We start from the raw sequence: 22,263 nt of genomic DNA, 5'->3' as shown, positions 1-22,263 counted from the left end.
GGGTAGTGTTACGGAAATGGCCCTATTGGACTACTAAATATAGGATTAGCTCAGATCCCCCATTAAATGCTTATATAGATCGGTTGTTTGGTAACATGGATGTTATATATGTGTCGGGAGGCGTAAAAGGCTGTTTTGTGTTCGTACAGTGGTGGTGAAACAAGAACTCCCTCGTATTCCTACCCCATCCCAGGATAGGCCCCTCCCAGTCAGCTGAGGGGGGTGTGACCTGCCATGAGAGGAGGTGGAGCAAAGGGGGGGGAAGTGACACGAAGGGGCGGAGCCTTTGGTCGGCAATTGCCGAGAGAGACGTGCTCGTGGAACAAAGAGAAAAACGAGAGGAAAATGATTTCAGTTTGGACGAACGTCGGGTTCTAGAGGCGTGCTCAGAGTCGCTTTGAAGCGAGACACGAAGGCTTCGTGAAAAGGGCTGTGTGTGGAAACAGTCGCTCTCGAGGCGCGACGTGTTTTGGAGGCGAGCGAACGAAGGAAGGACAGTGTGGAATCTGCTGGTCCAAAAACTGCAGTCAGCTTTGAGAAGCTGACGATCGACGATCGACTCATATGGGGAGGTGATCGACAGGTTCGGCCTGCGTCTGGCCGTGGAGCCTCTGTCCTTGTTCACCTCACGGCTGGACACGTTGTCTATCCGCCTGGAGAGCTCGGCACCTCGATTTGGGCCTTGTCTGGTGCACAGGCCAGGCCTGGATTTGTGTGCTGGACCGAGAGAGAGATTGGCTGAGGCCCATCGTTGATCTGGCGGACTGTGCCGTCGACATTGCGTGGGGCCGGAACGCGCTGAGGAGAGCGTGCACATGCGGTGCCTTGAGGGAGCAAGAGTACGACGCCTCCATTTCACCACATGGCACGTTCGAGCGGGAGTTCGAATACGTGGACATTCAGCTGTTGCGAGCGACATTTGTGCTTTTGACACTGTCCTCTCGTCCATGAGACATCACCAAGTACTCTGTCTTGTCTTGCATGCATGCTGTTTGTCTGTCTGTCTTTGTCTGTATGTTGTCTAAGGCATATTTCGGTAGCGATCCCCTCGAAACCTTTAGTCCGTGGTTCCCTAGTTAAGAACAGGTTGAGGATGGTTAAGAAAACCATTGTCAGGAATTTTGCTTGTGTTGTGATCCCCGATGTTCCCCAATAAATCTGGTTAATTCGTATGAAGTTGCCGTAATGGATTAATTTGTGTCGCGTCGATTGGCATATAAAATTAAAATGCTTACAGACTCGCAGAAAACACTCGGCATCTGACACAACCAGTCTGTAACCAGGGGTTCTATTTCCCCAACTGGCAAGGTACAAGGATTACGTTCGTATCGCGATTGAAGGTGCGTGACCCGAGGCCTGTGCTGAGCCGGCCGGCGTTATAAACCCCGGAGACGGCGGTGGTGCGGGTGGCGCCAAGGACCGGGTGAGAATCCCACCACCCTGAAGTCAGGTCAGGTTCGATCTGTGACCTGCTACAGGTACCATGTAAACCTGTACTAACCTGTTCCATGGTCGGGTTGTCGGCGACTAAACCGTCTCCCCCACCAGGTTTTCTGGTGAGGAGGGTGTTTGGATATGGACACCCAGCAGGATTAAAAACAAAACCTGTCAAAGGGCGGAGGAGCTCCTTGTGAGCCAACGGCCATCCATATCTAGTGCCCAACTGTGTCTGCGGACGTCCTCCTGCAGTTGGGTTACTTCTTATTAGGAGGTTGGTGGCAGGATTTGCACTCCGGCCACCGTAAAACCCTTCATTCCGCAAAACGCAAAAACGCAAAAAAATCTGAAAACCCACTCCGTGGGAGTACCTCCTGTGCAGCTTCCCTTCGCAGGGCAGCTCACCGGATGACAGGATTGGGGCAAAGCCTTCGGGACCCCCAATCTTTGATAGGAGGGAAACCACGGGGTAACATCCCTGGGTCAGATTGCGGGAGAGTGTGTCGGAGTGGTGCTGAGGTGTCGTCCACCAGACGGCGGTCTCCTTGGGTTAACCTGAGGCGGTCCCTTCGGGTGGGTGCCTGGAATGTCCTATCCCTAAGAGAGGATGATCACCTGTCTCTGTTATCATCTGAGCTCAAGCGTTTGGACATCGGGATTGCAGCTCTCTCTGAGGTTCGGAGACCGGATTGCGGCGAGATAATGGTGGGTGGTTACACCTACTATTGGTCTGGTCGCTCTGATGGTTACCATACCCAAGGAGTTGCTGTAGCTGTGTCCAATAAGCTGACCCCAATGATAATTGAGGTAACACCGGTCAACGAGCGTATTATGAGATTAAGGATTCGCCACTCCTTAGGTGTCATTTCCCAGGTCTCTATTTATGCTCCGACTGAGGCGAGTGATCTCACCATGAAGGATGCATTCTACGCCACACTCGAGTCTGTGGTTGATCAGTGCCCCAGACGAGATACACTTCTAGTCTTGGGGGATTTCAATGCATCGACTGGAACTGATAGGGATGGTTATGAGGTGTGTGTTGGTCCCCATGGGTCTGGAACTATGAACCAGAATCGCACTAAGTTCCTTGACTTTGCAAGAAGTCATGGACTTAGGGTGGCTGGTTCATGGTTTCAGCGCCCGCAAGCTCATCGCTGGACTTGGTATTCCAACGCTGGCGGTGTGGCAAAGGAGATTGACCATGTCCTCATTGACGGTCGTTGGAGGATGATCCAGAACTGCAGGGTCTACCGGAGTGCTCAGTTCCTCAATACTGACCACAGGCTTGTTGTAGAAACTCTAAAGCTGCACCTTAAATCCTGGAGAATGGTACCATCCCAGCCTAGACTGGATGTTGCCAAGCTCAGGGATGAGAGAGTAGCTGAGGAGTTTGCGAACAGGCTGAGTGGACACTTGGGGGGTCTGGGTGCTTTGGGGGGTCCTGAAGAGTTGTGGAGCACCTTCAAGACCACCGTCCTTGATGTTGCCGGTGGATGCCTTGGAGTTCACCGCAAGGCAAAGAAGAATTTTGTCTCTCAAGGGACACTGGATACCATTGACCAGAGTCGCAGGGCCAGGCTGAATGGCAGAGCTGAGCTGTTCAGGGAGATGAGGCGTAAAACTGTACGTGCACTGAGGGTGGACAAGGAGGCCTAAGTGCGAGGAATCTGTGAGGGGGTAGAGCATCACCTGTGGACAGGTGATTCTCGTCCCGCTTACAGGGGAATTCGCGCATTACGTTCATCCAAGCCCATCCCTCGGAGCACTGCAGTTCGAGCAGAGAGTGGTAGGCTCTTGACAGAGGAGTCTGAAGTGAAGGCCCGCTGGGCCGGTTACTTTGAGCGGTTGTACCAGGCTGATCCCCCAGCTGTCGAGTTGGACGTCAAGGGTGTTTCAATCCCTGTTGCTGACCCTCGAATCAACTGTGGTCCACCATCGCTTGTGGAAACACGGGCTGCGGTGAACCGGATGAAACGGGGCAAAGCTCCAGGGATCTGTGGCATCCATGCTGAACTTCTCAAGGCTGGTGGAAATGCTGCACTCGTGTCGTTGCATGCAGTTTTGTGCTCTGCCTGGAACACAGGCATCATCCCAACTGACTGGAAGAGGGGCCTTGTTGTCCCTCTCTGGAAAGGGAAGGGTGATCGCCAAGACTGCAACAACTACCGAGGGGTGACGCTGCTCTCAGTGCCGGGCAAGGTCTTTGCTCGGATAATTCTTGATAGGGTTCGCCACCATCTGCTTGAGCACCAGCGTCCAGAGCAGTCAGGCTTTACACCAAAGAGGTCAACGATTGACCGTATCCTTGCACTTCGTGTCCTCACCGAACGCAGACGAGAGTTTCGGCAGGGGCTGCTTGCAGCCTATGTTGATCTCTGTAAAGCGTTCGATTCAGTGAATCGGGATGTCCTCTGGAGGATTCTTGGTCTTCGTGGGGTGCCACCGAAACTGATCGATCTGATGTCTGAACTCTACTCTGGTACTGAGAGTGCTGTGAAGTGTGGTGGTACCATCTCTGACTTATTTCCAGTTGTTACTGGAGTCCGTCAGGGATGTGTACTTGCCCCCACACTTTTCAGCACTTGTATGGACTGGATTTTTGGGAGGATGTCGGAGAGATCAAGTTGCGGTGCATCGTTTGGCAATGTCAAGATCTCGGACCTTGATTTTGCAGATGATGCAGTCATCTTTGCGGAGACTTTAGACATCCTCTTGGGGGCCCTCGAGGTGCTGAACGAGGAGTCGGAGCCGTTGGGATTACGGATTTCTTGGGTCAAAACTAAGATCCAGGCTTTCGGTGACATCTTGGATGCTGCTGTCCTGTCTGTGTCTGTTTGTGGTGAGGATGTTGAGGTCGTGGATAGATTCACTTACCTTGGCAGTGATATTCATGTCTCCGCAGGTTGTGAGCCGGAGGTCAATAGACGTCTGGGTCGGGCCTGGGGAGTCATGGATTCACTGGATCATGGGGTGTGGCGCTGCCAGTACCTGTGGGGGAGGACGAAAGTCCGAGTCTTCAGGTCCTTGGTACTTCCAGTCTTGCTCTATGGGTGCGAGACTTGGACTTTGACCAAGGATCTGAGACGGAGACTTAATTCCTTTGGTACCAGGTCTCTTCGGAGAATCCTTGGCTATCGCTGGTCGGATTTTGTGTCCAACGAGCGGTTGCTGAGAGAGACTCGGATGAGATTTGTTACCTGCATAGTCCGTGAGCGTCTGCTGCGGCTGTATGGACATGTGGCTCGTTTTCCTGACGCTGATCCTGCTCACCAGATTCTCTCAGAGAGGGAGTCTCATGAGTGGAGGAGGCCAGTGGGCTGACCACGTGCCTCATGGTTGCAGCAGGTTGACCATCATCTCAAGGAGATGGGGATGGGCCTGGCATCTGCCTGGGGGATGGCCAGACGGAGGCCCCTGGAGTACCGGCGGAAAGTGGACGCAGCGACGCGCTGTTTTGGCACATGCTCCCATACCTGACCTGACGGCGGTGGTGCGGGTGGCGCCAAGGACCGGTGAGAATCCCACCACCCCGGATCCGCAACAATATATATATATATATATATATATATATATATATATATATATATATATATATATATATATATATATATATATATATATATATATATATATATATATATATATATATATATATATATATATATATATATATATATATATATATATTGTTACGAATTTGGGAATTCGATAGCACACAACATACAGGTTACTTTAGTCAGCTATGTCGATAAGTGCTTGTTTCCTAGATAGCTCACCTTTCATTGTTTAAATGTTCAGAAATCGATTAGATGCACTGCGGATCGATTTAATAGTTAGGGAACGAACAATGGAGACATCCCTCCCCCCTCTTCTGTGAAGAGGAAGAACCCTGCCGTCCCGTGACTCATGATGTCAACAACTCCCTCCCACCCATGGCTGAGCGGGGGATAGAGCACGAGGGCATGAGTCATGAGTCACACCGGGAGCGGGGGAAGGGCGGGAGAAGGATAAGAGGAGATCTTTTGTTTTGTTCGTGGGCAGAGTTGGAGAAGGGAGTTGAGAGAGTAGCCGTTCTGCAGACTTTCGGGTCCTGTTTGGCTTGGGTTAGGGTTGAGGTCTTCGGAAGCTTTTTGCTTCAGCTGGGTCAGTGAGCTTCGGCTGAGGCCTGGCTCGGGAGGGGGCTTTTTGGAGGCTTTTTGCTTTGATGGTTCAGTGAGCTTCGGCTTCTGCTTGGCTCGGGAGAGCTTTTTGCTTCGAGCTGCTTCGTTTTGGAAGGAAGTTAAGCCGGTCGCTCGTCTCGAGCTGCGAGTGGTGGCTTTTTCTTGGTTCGTGGAGCTCTTTGTTCTCCATTTTGGTTCCCGGCTTGGTGAGACTCATCGCCCTCTTCCTGGAGGGGGTTCCTTGGGGAAGCGACGCATCGACGGGAAGGATCGGCGCCTCGTCTCACCAGCACATGTTGAGAAGCGCGGGTGGATTCGCGGGAGCTCGGGAAGGATCGCAGCTCACGGCGATTGGATCCAGCTCGCTCTCGCTGGAGCCCGGGTCCAAACAACTTGAAGACCACATGAGGTGGAGAGGTTCGAGAGAGGTTCTGGGTTTCAGCTCACATGTCCTCCGAGCTGGAACTCGTTATTAAATGCCTCTGCCACCATTTCTTGGGTGTGTGTGTGTGTGTGCGTACGTGTGTCCGTGGGCCGTCTAATAAGTCGGAACTGCTGTTAAGTGCAAGTGACTGTACATAATAAGTAGACAGTTGTAGTTCTTTTGTCGTGCTTTTGTTCTTGTATAATTGTATACGTGTTTTGCCTTGTTGAATAGCATACGTGCTTTATTATAATAAATGTCCTTGTGTGAATGTAAACCTGTTCGTTGCGTCCATACCCTCATTGAACTGCCCCATCTTGCACTCGGAATATAGTTGGTTTTTAGATAGCCGGTAAAGTGATCGGGTCCAACGGGACTGCATGATAATACCCCGCTCACTTATCCCAAAAGGAAGCGAGCTGCTTAAGCGGCTCGTTTCCAAGCGGTCCCGTTGAGGTACAATCTCTCAATAACCTACCCGCACGAATAATTAGGTAAATCGAAGATTTGGCGATCGGACCCTGTGGCGCGTGGGTAGAGTGCGGACAAGGTTGTGGTGTGGTTAAAACATACCCGTGGCTGGTTTCCGGCATTGATCCGGAAAGCCGCGACTGGATTGTCCGTTCGGTGGGCGAAGCGACCGCTATTGGTTAGACGCGGTCGTTCGCATGCCGGCGGGCGGGAATTCTACAACAATATATATATATATATATATATCTATTATAATACCAAGCTTGCACACTAAAAACTCGGCTCGCCTTCACACGATCCCTATGAAATTGCTGTGGCACTTCACAGACATGCCGACAATGTTTGGGAAGTCTTGGCGTTCCATAGTACCACTTGCATTTTGCACAATGCGTATTTTTGTCATTCCCCGTGTACGGTCTGTCGTCTGCTACCAGCTATGTTGTACTGTTATCCCGTGCATGTGCACGGGTATCGCTCGTATGTATATGTATATATATATATATATATATATATATATATATATATATATATATATATATATATGTATGTATATATATATATATATATGTATATGTATGTATATATATATATATATATATATATATATATATATATGTATGTATATATATATATATGTATATATATATATATATGTATGTATATATATATGTATATATGTATATATATATGTATATATATATATGTATGTATATATATATATGTATATATATATATGTATATATATATATGTATATATATATATATATATATATATATGTATATATATATATATATATATATATATATATATATATATGTATATATATATATGTATATATATATATATATATATATATATATATATATATATATATATATATATATATATATATATATATATATATATATATATATATATATATATATATATATATATATATATATATATATATATATGTATATATGTATATATATATGTATATATATATATGTATGTATATATATATATGTATATATATATATATATGTATATATATATATGTATATATATATACCGGGCGTAGTGGCGTGCGCCTGTAATCCGGCAACTCGGAGGCTTGGGTTGGAGGATCACTTGAGGACAGGTGCTCTGCACTGGGCCGCGCTCTGAGAGGGTGTAGGGCAGCCCGGAATCATGGCGAAACCCAATTGTTATCCCTGTGTCGTAAGCGGCGACCAGGGTTACGTCAGGAAGGGCATCCGGCGTAAAACCTATGCCAAATGATCCGCTGTGGCGACCCTTAACGGGAGCAGCCGAAAGACAAACAACTATATATATATATATATATATATATATATATATATATATATATATATATATATATATATATATATATATATATATATATATATATATATATATATATATATATATATATATATATATATATATATATATATATATATATATATATATATATATATATATAGTGACGTCCACGGGACTTGAACAGTCCCGCTAACGTAGAATGAGCCGAAACGATGGAGGCGGTTTATTTATTTATAACCCAAAGATGGCGGTTCTAATCGCTCTACCGCAAACGGGACGAGGAAGGTGGCACAAGTCGCTTTTCACTGAGTTGATAACGTTTATTCCTCTAACCAGAAATAACAAGACTCGGCAAGAAGAGGGATTCGGGGCGATTCGACGGGATGGTGTGGGATCGTATGTGGGGAAAACACAGACAATTCCAATGAATATACAAATCTCAAACCCTCTAAGGCGCCAGGTACACACACACACACACACACACACACACACACACACACACACACACACACACACACACACACACACACACACACACACACACACACACACACAACGTAGCTATTCCTGGTGGTCAGGCTGGACCGTGGTGTGGACGCAACAGTCCCTGGATTGGCGTAGGATGAGCTGGCCTTGCTCTCGTCAGGGGGGCAGGAGACACCGTGGTGCTGTCGACCTCCTGGTCCTGGCCCAAGTCCGCTCACAGCCGCCAGGGAACCAGTTCTGGCGCCAAGTTGCGAGCAGGAGAGGGAGGCAGGTCCGCCCGCCGTTCGACCCCGTACCCCCGTCGCCAACCAAGGTGAGGCACGAGGTTCAGGAAGGCCTCGAGACACGGTGAAAACCAGGATCGAAAACAGCCCAACAAAAAGCACGCTCTCAGCACAACAACCTCCACCCCAAAAAAACGGTCTTTCTGTCCCGATCTTCTTCCTCTTCCTTTTCGACCCCGAACAGAACCTTTTTATCCTCCCGTCCTCGTCACTTCCAATCGAGCCGTTTTATTGGCCCTGCGCCATCGCCTTCCGCCAATCGTGATCACGGGGCGGAGCCATCCGCAGCACTGTCCTGTGACGTCACGGCAAGCCTCCAGAGAATACTAAAAGGGGTTTACGCAGACGCACTTACCCTATCCCGTATCCCTATCTAATTATGTGACAATTATCATTTCCCCCTTGAAGAAATGGACATTTACTAGACAACTTATCACCACTGAATTGCTACTTATTACATCGAGATCCTGGTACACTCGAACAGCATGGCATACCTAATTAAACATCCTAATTACCCTTTGAATGCATACCCCCCCTCATACGTAACACTGCCCCCTCCTCTGGTACCGCAGCTCCTGCAAGGTATATCACAGGCGCTACCGTACCAGCCTTAACACTTACTGACTCACACCTATTTAACCTAATGAAATAAAGTAGGAGGGGCAATGGGCAGCGAGCCGCAGCTAACTTACCTATCCTGCTTAATGTACTACCCCCTTATGGCCTTATCCTCGCCTACACAATCATTCATTTTTTTATTTTTTTATTTTATCACATGAGAGCACTGAGCGAAGTTGCACTTCATCCTCTGGATCATCGCTCTTGCCCAACACTCTTCCAGCGATCTGGGGAGGGGAAACAAAAAGGTTCCACAAAAAAAACACAACACTTATACTTTGCATTCCTACTCTAAGCCTTAACGACACTATTCACGGGATATTTACACTTGACCGCCTCCCCCAGTGGATGCTAATAGACCCAGCGTTACCTGGGGAGCCAATTTTCAAATTTGCTTGCCCCAAAATTATGCGGACATCATGCCCTTGCTGCACATGTCAAGTTGTGCGGGATCGAGTGGGACTCACACATCTTCACAACACTCACACCATGGTCATCATCACATTTCTAGGTCATGGTCCCCATTTTAATGATGCAGGCTGAATCCTGTCATGGCCGTGGGGTGGGTTACCACAAGATGATGGGGGCATCTCAGGTGCAACCATGCCCACAGGTAAGCTTTAGTCCAACCCGGACGTTTCTCCGCCCCGCTCCCTTTGATTCCCACCCCCCTGGTAGCCATCAGCTCTAACCCCGTACAACACACTGGAAGGGGTCTCACTGGCTCCTCTGGCCTTCCTGGGTCGCCAAGGTCCTACCCACCTTGGTCGCCCAACCAGACCCTCTCCCAGTTGCCTCCAGACACTGTCACCATTAGCCACCAGGGGTGAATCTCCTTGAAGGGGGTCGCAATTCCCGCTCACCGTGAGCTTCAGCAATCCCTGTGGACAAACACATCATCCCCACCCACAAAACCCACATGACTCCCCCACCCCATCGGCCTTACATGTGACACCTGCATTTCTAACACTTCACCGACCATGACCTTCCCTGTTACCATACCATGTCCAATAAAAAAATCAATGTGTGCACCATACATTTCACTTCTTAACTTGAAACAAGTCACACAGCACTTCTCCTCACCCGATCCACGCACCAGCCATTGGACAGCCACTCGTGCCCGCTTTGTTACCAATTACCCACTGTCCCTATTGTCACTCTAAAACCCAGCTGAACTTACAAACCCATGCCAATTTTCCCACAATTCACTATTTTCACAAAAGGAGGCACTTCGCCACAATCTCACCAGCCGAGCATGGCCCGATATGCTCAGCCCAATCTAGTCTCCCCGACCCCCGACAGTGATCTCCGGACTCGACCTATGAAAGGGCACCTCGGATAGACCTGGCGGTTCAGGAGGAGGAATCATCCTCTGAAGCATTTGGGTAATGCCAATTTCTCCCTGCCCCCCTCCCTGATCCCGAATCTCCGCCTGTCGGATCGTGACCGATGGCCTCTCGGGCACCGACCCGGCCGACTCCACGAGGCCAGCCTGGCTGCGCACTCGGCCGCTCGGTGCACGGTGGGTGGATCCTGTAGCTCCACTAGCGCTCGGACCTCAGGGTCAGGAAGAGCAGCTAAAAATTTCTCTTGTGCCAGTCTGTCCCATGCCTCCACTGTAAGGTCCCGATACGCGATCCGAACTGATTGGTAAATGTCCTGTACCAGCTCCTGCACTGTCTCACCCGGCTTTAATCTGCGGTGCTGGAGCTGGGCCCGCACCAGATCACAGTTCGCTGCAAACCCAAACCGACGGCTCAACGCCTCGCAAATGTGGGAGCTGGTCAACATCCCCTCCGCGATCACGTTTAACACATCTGCGGCTGGTCCCCGCAACGTTGCCACCAAATTCCCTGTACGTTCCCGCTCATTCCACCCGTTTAGTCGGGAAATACACTCGAATTGCGTCAGAAAAGCTTCAAGGCTCCCTGACCCGTCAAAATTTACCAGGGGGATCACTTTTACGGTGGCCCGCTTCTCAGTTTCTCCCTTGTCCGAATCCAGCCCAGGGATCAAACACCCTTGTGGCTGCGTATCCAATTTCGGAGCCCACTGTGACCAAAGATGTTTTGTGGTGAGGGTCTCATGGGTCAATTTTGCCTCCTGTTCCAAACGTTGAATGGACCGATTCACCTCTTCACACAGGATCTTCTGGGCCCGCACAACCTCCTCCAAGGCTCCGTCGCGAGTTTGTAGCTGCTCCTCAACCAACCCGGACACTCTACTTACACAAGACGGCTCTACCAGGCCTTTACCCAAGACTTCATCTTGGCTCATAATTTTATCTTGTTCGTCCAAACGAGCCTCCAATCCTTTTACCTCCTCCGCCAAATTCATCCCTTGCTTCCTCAGCTCTCCCCACTCTTCAACTTGCAGCTGCATACGAGCATCCACACAGGCACGATGACATTCCAGGCTTTCATCCACTTTATCAACCCGAATGTTCGTTGCATCAATTTTATCTACCAATTTTTTCCGTATATTTTCCCCCTCCAATGTAATTTCTACCTTTGTTTCCTCCAATCTATCCTCGAATTTGCTTTGTATTCCTCCCAATTTAATATCCACACACTCCTGCATCTCAGTTTTCATTTTCTCCATCTTTTCGCCCAATTCATCCCTCATTAAATCAATCCGTGCACCCAACAGTTCCCCCACTACCCCCAATTGATCTGTCATTTCTGCCCCCTGTGCCGTCATTTCTGCCCTCTGTGTCACGAATTGATTTGCCATTTGTACCGTCATGTCCGCTATTAAACGTTCCACCAGTGTCTGGATCGCCATCGCACCGGTTTCCGGCGCTGCCGGCCCCATTACGGGCGATGAAGCACGGTCCACGTTCGGAATGGGGGAGGTTCCAACCCTACCCCCGTCTCTCCCTTCTTCCCCCGACTCGCTGCCAGACACGTGGCCTTCCTCCTCAAACATCTGCACATCCGCCATGGTGCAGAAGTCCCGTTTGCCGCCAATTAATTTAAATTTGAAAAATCCCGCCAAAATTTTCCCGCGCTCGCGCGGTTTTCTGTAGTAATTTTATATTCCAATTCGTGGCGAGATTTTAATCTTGGTATATTCTCCCGATACCAAATATAATTTAGAGGGGTTCGAACATCCAACACCCTGACACCAATGTGACGTCCACGGGACTTGAACAGTCCCGCTAACGTCGAATGAGCCGAAACGATGGAGGCGGTTTATTTATTTATAACCCAAAGATGGCGGTTCTAATCGCTCGACCGCAAACGGGACGAGGAAGGTGGCACAAGTCGCTTTTCACTGAGTTGATAACGTTTATTCCTCTAACCAGAAATAACAAGACTCGGCAAGAAGAGGGATCCGGGCGATTCGACGGGATGGTATGGGATCGGGTGTGGGGAAAACACAGACAATTCCAATGAATATACAAATCTCAAACCCTCTAAGGCGCCAGGTACACACACACACACACACACACACACACACACACACACACACACACACACACACACACACACACACACACACACACACACACACACACACAAAACGTAGCTATTCCTGGTGGTCAGGCTGGACCGTGGTGTGGACGCAACAGTCCCTGGATTGGCGTTGGACAAGCTGGCCTTGCTCTCGTCAGGGGGGCAGGAGACACCGTGGTGCTGTCGACCTCCTGGTCCTGGCCCAAGTCCGCTCACAGCCGCCAGGGAACCAGTTCTGGCGCCAAGTTGCGAGCAGGAGAGGGAGGCAGGTCCACCCGCCGTTCGACCCCGTACCCCCGCCGCCAACCAAGGTGAGGCACGAGGTTCAGGAAGGCCTCGAGACACGGTGAAAACCAGAATCGAAAACAGCCCAACAAAAAGCACGCTCTCAGCACAACAACCTCCACCCCCAAAAAACGGTCTTTCTGTCCCGATCTTCTTCCTCTTCCTTTTCGACCCCGAACAGAACCTTTTTATCCTCCCGTCCTCGTCACTTCCAATCGAGCCGTTTTATTGGCCCTGCGCCGTCGCCTTCCGCCAATCGTGATCACGGGGCGGAGCCATCCGCAGCACTGTCCTGTGACGTCACGGCAAGCCTCCAGAGAATACTAAAAGGGGTTTACGCAGACGCACTTACCCTATCCCGTATCCCTATCTAATTACGTGACAATTATCATTTCCCCCTTGAAGAATTGGACATTTACTAGACAACTTATCACCACTGAATTGCTACTTATTACATCGAGATCCTGGTACACTCGAACAGCATGGCATACCTAATTAAACATCCTAATTACCCTTTGAATGCATACCCCCCCTCATACGTAACACTGCCCCCTCCTCTGGTACCGCAGCTCCTGCAAGGTATATCACAGGCGCTACCGTACCAGCCTTAACACTTACTGACTCACACCTATTTAACCTAATGAAATAAAGTAGGAGGGGCAATGGGCAGCGAGCCGCAGCTAACTTACCTATCCTGCTTAATGTACTACCCCCTTATGGCCTTATCCTCGCCTACACAATCATTCATTTTTTATTTATTTATTTTATCACATGAGAGCACTGAGCGAAGTTGCACTCCATCCTCTGGATCATCGCTCTTGCCCAACACTCTTCCAGTGATCTGGGGAGGGGAAACAAAAGGTTCCACAAAAAAAAACACAACACTTATACTTTACATTCCTACTCTAAGCCTTAACGACACTATTCACGGGATATTTACACTTGACCGCCTCCCCCAGTGGATGCTAATAGACCCAGCGTTACCTGAGGAGCCAATTTTCAAATTTGCTTGCCCCAAAATTATGCGGACATCATGCCCTTGCTGCACATGTCAAGTTGTGCGGGATCGAGTGGGACTCACACATCTTCACAACACTCACACCATGGTCATCATCACATTTCTAGGTCATGGTCCCCATTTTAATGATGCAGGCTGAATCCCGTCATGGCCGTGGGGTGGGTTAGCACAAGATGATGGGGGCATCTCAGGTGCAACCATGCCCACAGGTCAGCTTTAGTCCAACCCGGACGTTTCTCCGCTCCGCTCCCTTTGATTCCCACCCCCCTGGTAGCCATCAGCTCTAACCCCGTACAACAAACTGGAAGGGGTCTCACTGGCTCCTCTGGCCTTCCTGGGTCGCCAAGGTCCTACCCACCTTGGTCGCCCAACCAGACCCTCTCCCAGTTGCCTCCAAACACTGTCACCATTAGCCACCAGGGGTGAATCTCCTTGAAGGGGGTCGCAATTCCCGCTCACCGTGAGCTTCAGCAATCCCTGTGGACAAACACATCATCCCCACCCACAAAACCCACATGACTCCCCCACCCCATCGGCCTTACATGTGACACCTGCATTTCTAACACTTCACCGACCATGACCTTCCCTGTTACCATACCATGTCCAATAAAAAAAATCAATGTGTGCACCATACATTTCACTTCTTAACTTGAAACAAGTCACACAGCACTTCTCCTCACCCGATCCACGCACCAGCCATTGGACAGCCACTCGTGCCCGCTTTGTTACCAATTACCCACTGTCCCTATTGTCACTCTAAAACCCAGCTGAACTTACAAACGCATGCCAATTTTCCCACAATTCACTATTTTCACCAAAGGAGGCACTTCGCCACAATCTCACCAGCCGAGCATGGCCCGATATGCTCAGCCCAATCTAGTCTCCCCGACCCCCGACAGTGATCTCCGGACTCGACCTATGAAAGGGCACCTCGGATAGACCTGGCGGTTCAGGAGGAGGAATCATCTTCTGAAGCATTTGGGTAATGCCAATTTCTCCCTGCCCCCCTCCCTGATCCCGAATCTCCGCCTGTCGGATCGTGACCGATGGCCTCTCGGGCACCGACCCGGCCGACTCCACGAGGCCAGCCTGGCTGCGCACTCGGCCGCTCGGTGCACGGTGGGTGGATCCTGTAGCTCCACTAGCGCTCGGACCTCAGGGTCAGGAAGAGCAGCTAAAAATTTCTCTTGTGCCAGTCTGTCCCATGCCTCCACTGTAAGGTCCCGATACGCGATCCGAACTGATTGGTAAATGTCCTGTGCCAGCTCCTGCACTGTCTCACCCGGCTTTAATCTGCGGTGCTGGAGCTGGGCCCGCACCAGATCACAGTTCGCTGCAAACCCAAACCGACGGCTCAACGCCTCGCAAATGTGGGAGCTGGTCAACATCCCCTCCGCGATCACGTTTAACACATCTGCGGCTGTCACTTCCAATCGAGCCGTTTTATTGGCCCTGCGCCGTCGCCTTCCGCCAATCGTGATCATGGGGCGGAGCCATCCGCAGCACTGTCATGTGACGTCACGGCAAGCCTCCAGAGAATACTAAAAGGGGTTTACGCAGACACACTTACCCCCTCCCGTATCCCTATCTAATTACGTGACAATTATCATTTCCCCCTTGAAGAAATGGGCATTTACTAGACAACTTATCACCACTGAATTGCTACTTATTACATCGAGATCCTGGTACACTCGAACAGCATGGCATACCTAATTAAACATCCTAATTACCCTTTGAATGCATACCCCCCCTCAAACGTAACAATATATACATATTATATATATATATATATATATATATATATATATATATATATATATATATATATATATGTCATGGGTCACATATGCGATGAAAGCCTGGTTGTATCAAAGCAGGGTGTTTTGGTGCCCGGTTCGAACTGCCCGCAGTTATAAAGTGGCACGTCTCGTTATGACTTTATGATTGGTTTGTGTTTTGTGCAAAAATTGCGAATTTGGAAAATGGTATGGTTGGACAAAATCGTTACTAAATGCTTTATTTATTTATTTATTTATTTATTTATTTATTTAAATGCTTTTATAAGGCCCCTTCAACTCACCCCGCAAAAAGTTCACACACACTGGTACTCGTGAATAGCTTACACATCATGCTTTATGACCATTCAATGCATGTTACCAGCCTGGTAACTGTTACACGATTTATTCACTCTCAACACAGCTCAATATCATTTCAAAATGCATGTCGAACAAGAATGATTAAAAAGTTCAACTTAATGGTCTAGTTTCGTTTCCAACTTCAATATGCAGTTCAATTTAACTTGTTTGTGGTTCACGAGGAATCTTCCACATGTTACACCAAAGGCATGAGGAAGGAGGGTCAGCAATGATTTTTGTGCGGTCATGTTGTTTGCACGTATCCGCCACACTCTCCAAGTTTACGATCAGCTTGATAAGTTCATGCATTTCTCTCCAGTTGTTTCCTGAACCCTGATGGAGATTGAAGAGGTGTTAGATGGGGAGGCACGCGGCTCAGTGTTTTGGCACGGGAAAGCACCATAGTGCAGGCACAAAGATATCCAAAATCTCTCTCACCGTATGGGAAGTATCGAACTTTCATGGTGATATCTGTCGCTGACTTGAGGATCTGCACAGCCTGCAACAAACTGAAGATATTGAAACTACTCCACGCTGTTTTCCTGTATTTAATTACCGATCTCTTTACCTTGATGCTCCTTGGCTCTCCCAAGCTGTTTTCTTCCTTTCTAAGCTGTACCTTTGCATGGTCGATATCCTGGAAATCGGTGCCGTTAACGACCAAGACCTGGTCCCCTTCCTTTAAACCAACCCGCTCGGAGTCGGATCCACGTAGTACCTACAAGCACACAATTCCATCACACTCGAAACCTTCATGTTTTTGTTTCATTCTTAAATCAAGCTCTGCTATGAGCCTTCTTATTGTGAGTGCAATGACTTCGACTAAAAGACACTGGACTTGCAGCTCAGAGGTTGCAAGTTCAATTCTAACAGTAAAAGCAAACTGACATTTTGGTGAACACTCACTAACTTTTATCATCAAGAAATATTTGACATCTTGTATTTAAAAAAAAAACATGCCGTGAAGCAGGAAGTTCATGTGAATTTCCCCGCAATTCCAGTGAATGGCATCAATGCTTCTTTGCCAGTCAAGAACCACAGGTGCTGAAAGAATGTCGCCGCATGAATTGCTGGAAAATGCATGCAAGTTGCCTTTCCCATTCAATTGTGCTTTGTTATTGATTTTCCAAGCATATGATGTGGAATACAAACTTTGATGCTCTGCAGCAATTATGTTGTGAAACGAGTGCAGCTTCCCTTTCGGAATTTTCATTCTAAACTTCAGGAACAAGCTCATCTCGTGTGAATTACTCTGCTGCTCTCACATGTCAGTAAAAATTTACCCGATTCCAAACCAATGCGGTCTCAACGAGGTGCCAGTCCACACTTCCTTGTTGCCTCTTAAATTCCTCAAGGGAACTTGGGATGTATATCAAATTGCAGTGCCAAACCACACCCCCAAAACTAACAAACAAAAAATTGATGCTGCATCTCCATGGTAACTCGTATTGATTTCCTTAACCATTTCACATCATGCCATGACTGTAAAAAGGAAATGGAAATTGATCAGAGTTCAGTCAGACAGGCTGGCACAGAGGTCTCACACTCAGCTTTGAGCTGTCTTGCCTGGGTTTGATTCGCCGCTCGACTTTCAATTGTTCGATGGGCGCTTCGCGGGAAGGATGCTGCACCACAACGTGCATGTAATGCCTTGGTCTCAGAGGAACAGTGTGACAGTTTTGAGTCGGTTTGGGAATCGAACCCAGATTCAAAAGCTCAAAGGCAAGTCTACCTCCTCAGAGTTAACCTGTCAGCCTTTGTTACATCAACCACAAACTGGCCCTTTGTACAAATCTTTGTTTTTAGTTAAAATACTTAGATTTCCCTTCACCTTGGACACGTAAATTCCAAGCTGCGACGCACGACCTCCTCTGATGTTAAACCCCAACTGCATGATGAAAAGTCATTCGGATGGAGGGAACAGAGACAAGGAAAGGAATGAAGCAAATTTATTGCTCAACTGCATTCATGTTCTGCATCAGTGTTGCAATGGACATACTTGACCACTTGGTGGCTTGTGTAGGTGGACCGTTCGTGGGAGGAAGCGGTTGAGGTCATTGTTGTAGTCTGGATGCCTCAGCCTCTGATCAGATACCGGCAGGTGTAAGGGTACAAAAGTGGTACATTTGTTAATTTATTCAATGTGACAATTTTTTTGAGCGCTTGTTCGGCCACATCCACAATTGAGTGCTTGGGATGAACAAAAATATATGAGCCACAATCATTCTTTGAAAGAGATATCTGAACAAATGACCTCAGGAGCATCTTAAATGTGAGTTTTGTTTCGTGCACCATTTAAAATTTCAACGTTGCATCATTTCAGGGTCGAATTGACGAGTCTTTCATCCCGTCCAGTTCTGGTTCATACAACTGAGTGGTTGGTTTATGATCATTTCCAGTATGAACAGTCTCCACATGGTTACCTGGTACAGAAGAATAAATTCTCTCTCGTGTGTTTGATTCACCTGAGATCAAATCAACCTAGCAAGGCTTGGAGGATGTTGACTAGAAGCAAAGATAACAACAGTAGCTGAACATCTTTAACAATTTATTTTTTTAATTCAGTGGAAATGAGAATGATTAGCCTTGATTGAACAGTGCAGAATGAGTGGCAAACCTCCCGTTTTGGGATCCAGGGTGGGGGAAGTTCATATCGCGGAAGTTGTACTACGCAACCCTCATAGGAGATCTCGGAAGCTGAACGACCAAGGCTGGGTTGAATGGCCATAGGAAGACAACGGCCAGCTGACAAACTGAAAAGGAAGGGTGGGGGAGGAGGGGGTTAAAAACGATGAAAGGTTCAAGTTTCAAAACACGTGTTTTGGTGTTTACGGCGTGGGGATTTTGAGGAGTGTAATCATCGATGTCTGCACAGGTGCGGGGTTGCACGCTGCGTGTAATCAGTGGCAACCAAATATCTGGCAGCACTGCGATCAGTAATGCAACGATAACATGATCGGACTCGCCAAATTTGATGAGAGCCACACAAATTCGGCAAATCAATGTTTGAGAGGTTAACACAAATTTACCTGTGTGGGCACAAACACTGCCATCTCTCTTCAGGACTAGTCTCTCAAATCTACTGCCCCTGATGTTAACTCATCCCAGGAATTCTTCAACAGAAACTCTCTCTCTCTCATCCCGTCTCGTCTTCAATTATATCCTCCGCCTCTTCCCACCCATGGTACACTGAATGTGCCTGGTGTTGGCTTAATGGTTAGGGTGGTGAGCTTTGGATCGAAGGATCCTGAGTTCAAATCCCATTCGACTGTTTAATTAATACCAGGTGGGGTTGACTCTGCCTGTCATCCTTTCCAGGTTGGCAAAATGAGTGCCAGCTTGCTGGTATCCTGTGTCGGAGGGGTGACCTGTCCAGGATTGTGCCCAATCGCCAAGGAGACTGCTTGGGAAGCACCAACGCTCTGCGCAGAGTATGGTCCCAATGGATGGATGTACACTGACTCCTGTGGTGAGGCAGTTGCTCTGAAACAACTTGTCTTCTCCACCTGGATGGCAAATCTGACCGAAGGCAATCAGTGTATTTTTTTTTTTTTGTATACCTTGTCGAGGCTTGTATGAGAGCTAACACACAACACACAGCAAGGGGGCATGAGACAAGAGGGGCTGGAGTGGGAGGGACAAAACAGTGGGGAACAGACACGTTAGGAGATCTGTGGAAGGGAGAGGAATGGGAAGGGGAACATGGGGAAGAGAAGATGGACATTCCAATTACTTTCAGGAAGGAAAGCAGGGGCATTGAAGGAAGTGGGCTGGGTGGATTATCGGGGGTAGAAAAGGTCGAGGATTTAGATGGGGGATGATAAGAGGTGGTGGTGAACAGCTGTTTTGAAAGCCTGGAGGGAAGAATGGGAAAGAATAGAGTGGGGAAGTTTATTCCAAAGGTGGGAAAAAAAGAGGAATGAAAGAGTGAAGGTGAGCAGTGATTCGTGATTTTGGTAGTTTTACCAGAAGGGGGTTGTTGGCGGACCTTGAGTGCCCTGTGGAAATGCGGTGGGGACAAATCGCAGAGAGAGCGGGGGAGGGGGGGGCAAGGCTGGAGAGGAGACGGTAGAAGACAGAAAGACCACCGACCAACCTGCGGTGATTGAGTAAGAGGCCCAAAGACTCAGCTTCATTGTAGGAGATGCTGATGATCCTAAATATGATGAACGTCACCCGTTTGCGCTTATTCCAAAAAGTCCACAACAATTATGTGTGCACTCTTAGGAGAACCAGAAAACAAGATCTGTCCAACCTGAAGATTGAACTTTCAAACTTGTCTCCCTCCTCTCAAACCTGGTGGTGCTTCATTAAATGTGTCTCTGGTGTCTGCTCCCCTTCCATTCCTTCCCTCTCTTCAAATGTAACCACAGCAGACTCTGCTTGTGAGAAGGCTGAATACCTCAATTCTGTGTTTGCCTCCAAATTTTGTCCCCCAACCCCCCTCATTCTCAGTATTCTCCATTTCCTGTTGTGCCCAACTGCTCCTGGATTCTGTCTTTTGCACCGATGACCGATGTGACCATGGATTTCAGGGACACACCCTGTTGCTACTCTTAGTATATAGGGACTCTCGAAGGGGGTTACAGGCAGAGCAGCCATTACAGGGTAGTGGGAGGAAGTAGGTGTTGCAGGGTGGGGGTGGGGGGGTTGGTGTTTCAGGATAATGGGGGAGTAGGGGGTTACAGAGTGAGAGCGAGTCAGGGTTGCAGGATGAGGGGGGGGGAGGAGGGAGAGTTGGGGTTACAGGATGGGAGGAGGGGGAAAGTAGGGGCAACAATATGGGGGTAGGAAGTAGAGGTTACAGGATGGGGGAGTAGGGAGTTGGGGTTTTGAGTGAGTCGGGGAGTTGGAGTTAGAGTGGGGGGGGAGTAGGGGCCACAGGATGCGAGGGTAGGGGTTCCAGGATGCAGGGGGACAGCAGGGGTTACAGAGTGGAGGGGGGGAGGGGTTAAAGGGTTGTGGGTTGTGTGTGCATTAAAGGACCTGCAAAAAGCCATTCCGTCATCAATCTGCTCGTGGCTCTCGCGCCTTAAATGGATTCATTCAAAAACAAAACCAGGCACAACAAAGGGCACGTTATTGTTTGGAACAGCACACCGAGTTATTAAAACTATTTCAACGATTGATGGAAACTTTCCCAATATGTTTACAAAGGTCGCTCTTATTGGAATGTAAAAATAAACATCGTCTCGCCGGCGGAACATCATCATAATCATGAATAAGAGGACACGCGCGGTATTCACGTTCATGTATCATTGGGACCGGAAATCATGAAAACATCGACGCGGAAGGAAAACTGCGAAACAACCTTCACTTCACGAACCTCGAACTACGGATGAAACCTTCCCGACACTCCTCGTGCTCTCCCTCCCTCTCTCTCTCGAAATTCCCAACAAAAATGGAATCCCCACAGATGAAGGATTCTCCCGAGTGAACAGAGAAACAAAATGAAAACTCCTGAAACGTCACATTACGTCACATCCGCTCATTTCGTTCTGGATGACAAAACATCCTTTTACAGCCGTGGCTTTCACATCAATTAAATCCGCGTTTTTTGAGTCCTTGAACTTGTGCTGTGACAACAATGACTTCGATTCATCGAACATAGAGTTTTAGGGTGCGAGTTTACCTGTGCGCTTTAATAAGGTGATTTATTCAAAAAAACGTCTTCTCTCTGAGAGAACTTCACTTTCCTTGGGAGAGCGAAGCCCCTCCCCTCCTCCTCCCAGCCGAGCTTCGCTCCTCCCAGCCGACCTTCGCCCTCCCCTCCCCCACCATGGTGAGATTCGCCCCTCCCCCAACGACCTTCGCCCTCCCCTCCCCCACCATGGCGAGATTCGCCTCTCCCCCTCCCCAGCGAGCTCCCCCCCCTCCTCGAAAGGGCGGGGCTGAGGGCAGGGCCCAGATTCTTGCGAGGCGTGATTGGCACAGTTTTTCTTCACGTTGGTTGGCACCCGATCCCTCCCTGTATGACTCGATTGGGATCGGTGAATGAACTTGCACATCGTCACAAAGAATAATATGAAACCTCGTGGGGTCGGAATGAACCACGTGACCCCGTCACGAAAACTCTTCACATCGTCAAATTGACGTTCGTGTTGGACACGACGCGCAAGTTCGATCATTTTAAAAACATTAAATCCATTTCGTTTCGATTTTAAAACTCTCTTTTATA

General features: G+C 48.5%; 2 protein-coding genes across 7 annotated transcripts; both read right to left on the bottom strand.

The window, feature by feature from the left end:
* Window positions 1-7,999: 7,999 nt before the first annotated feature.
* LOC147010285 (uncharacterized) lies at window positions 8,000-15,947 on the bottom strand. Its single transcript, XM_085860634.1, has 2 exons — window positions 9,952-15,947; window positions 8,000-9,416 (listed from the first exon to the last, which is right to left on the bottom strand). The coding sequence occupies exon 1, from the start codon at window positions 12,130-12,132 to the stop codon at window positions 10,555-10,557; it is 1,578 nt and encodes a 525-aa protein (XP_085716760.1). The 5' UTR covers window positions 12,133-15,947; the 3' UTR covers window positions 8,000-9,416; window positions 9,952-10,554.
* A 118-nt stretch (window positions 15,948-16,065) lies between these two features.
* On the bottom strand, window positions 16,066-21,582 carry PDZD11 (PDZ domain containing 11). 6 transcript variants are annotated; one of them, XM_085860637.1, is made up of 7 exons: window positions 21,412-21,582; window positions 18,703-18,838; window positions 18,085-18,168; window positions 17,917-17,973; window positions 16,654-16,803; window positions 16,524-16,584; window positions 16,066-16,418 (listed from the first exon to the last, which is right to left on the bottom strand). In XM_085860637.1, exons 2-7 carry the CDS (start codon window positions 18,811-18,813, stop codon window positions 16,387-16,389), a joined length of 495 nt encoding a protein of 164 aa, XP_085716763.1. In that variant the 5' UTR covers window positions 18,814-18,838; window positions 21,412-21,582; the 3' UTR covers window positions 16,066-16,386. The 6 variants fall into 6 exon arrangements, with proteins under 6 accessions (XP_085716763.1, XP_085716764.1, XP_085716761.1 ...); XM_085860638.1 differs by having other exon boundaries at window positions 16,705-16,803; XM_085860635.1 differs by having other exon boundaries at window positions 16,524-16,803.
* Between the last annotated feature and the right edge of the window lie 681 nt (window positions 21,583-22,263).

Source organism: Eptatretus burgeri, chromosome 16 (genome assembly GCF_056783735.1).
Source record: "Eptatretus burgeri isolate ZD-2024b chromosome 16, Ebu_testis_v1, whole genome shotgun sequence".
Classification (NCBI taxonomy): Eukaryota; Metazoa; Chordata; class Myxini; order Myxiniformes; family Myxinidae; genus Eptatretus; species Eptatretus burgeri.
This window is presented reverse-complemented; position numbering and strand designations above follow the sequence as displayed.

Coding starts and splice junctions, on each gene's coding strand:
- LOC147010285 (XM_085860634.1), bottom strand. CDS start 12,132: ATGGCGGATGTGCAGATGTTTGAGGAGGAAGGCCACGTGTCTGGCAGC.
- PDZD11 (XM_085860635.1), bottom strand. CDS start 18,813: ATGGCCATTCAACCCAGCCTTGGTCGTTCAGCTTCCGAGATCTCCTAT. Junction 16,804..17,916: donor TTGGAATTTACGTGTCCAAG/GTGAAGGGAAAT, acceptor GTGTGCTTGTAG/GTACTACGTGGATCCGACTC. Junction 16,419..16,523: donor AGTTCGATACTTCCCATACG/GTGAGAGAGATT, acceptor AATCTCCATCAG/GGTTCAGGAAACAACTGGAG.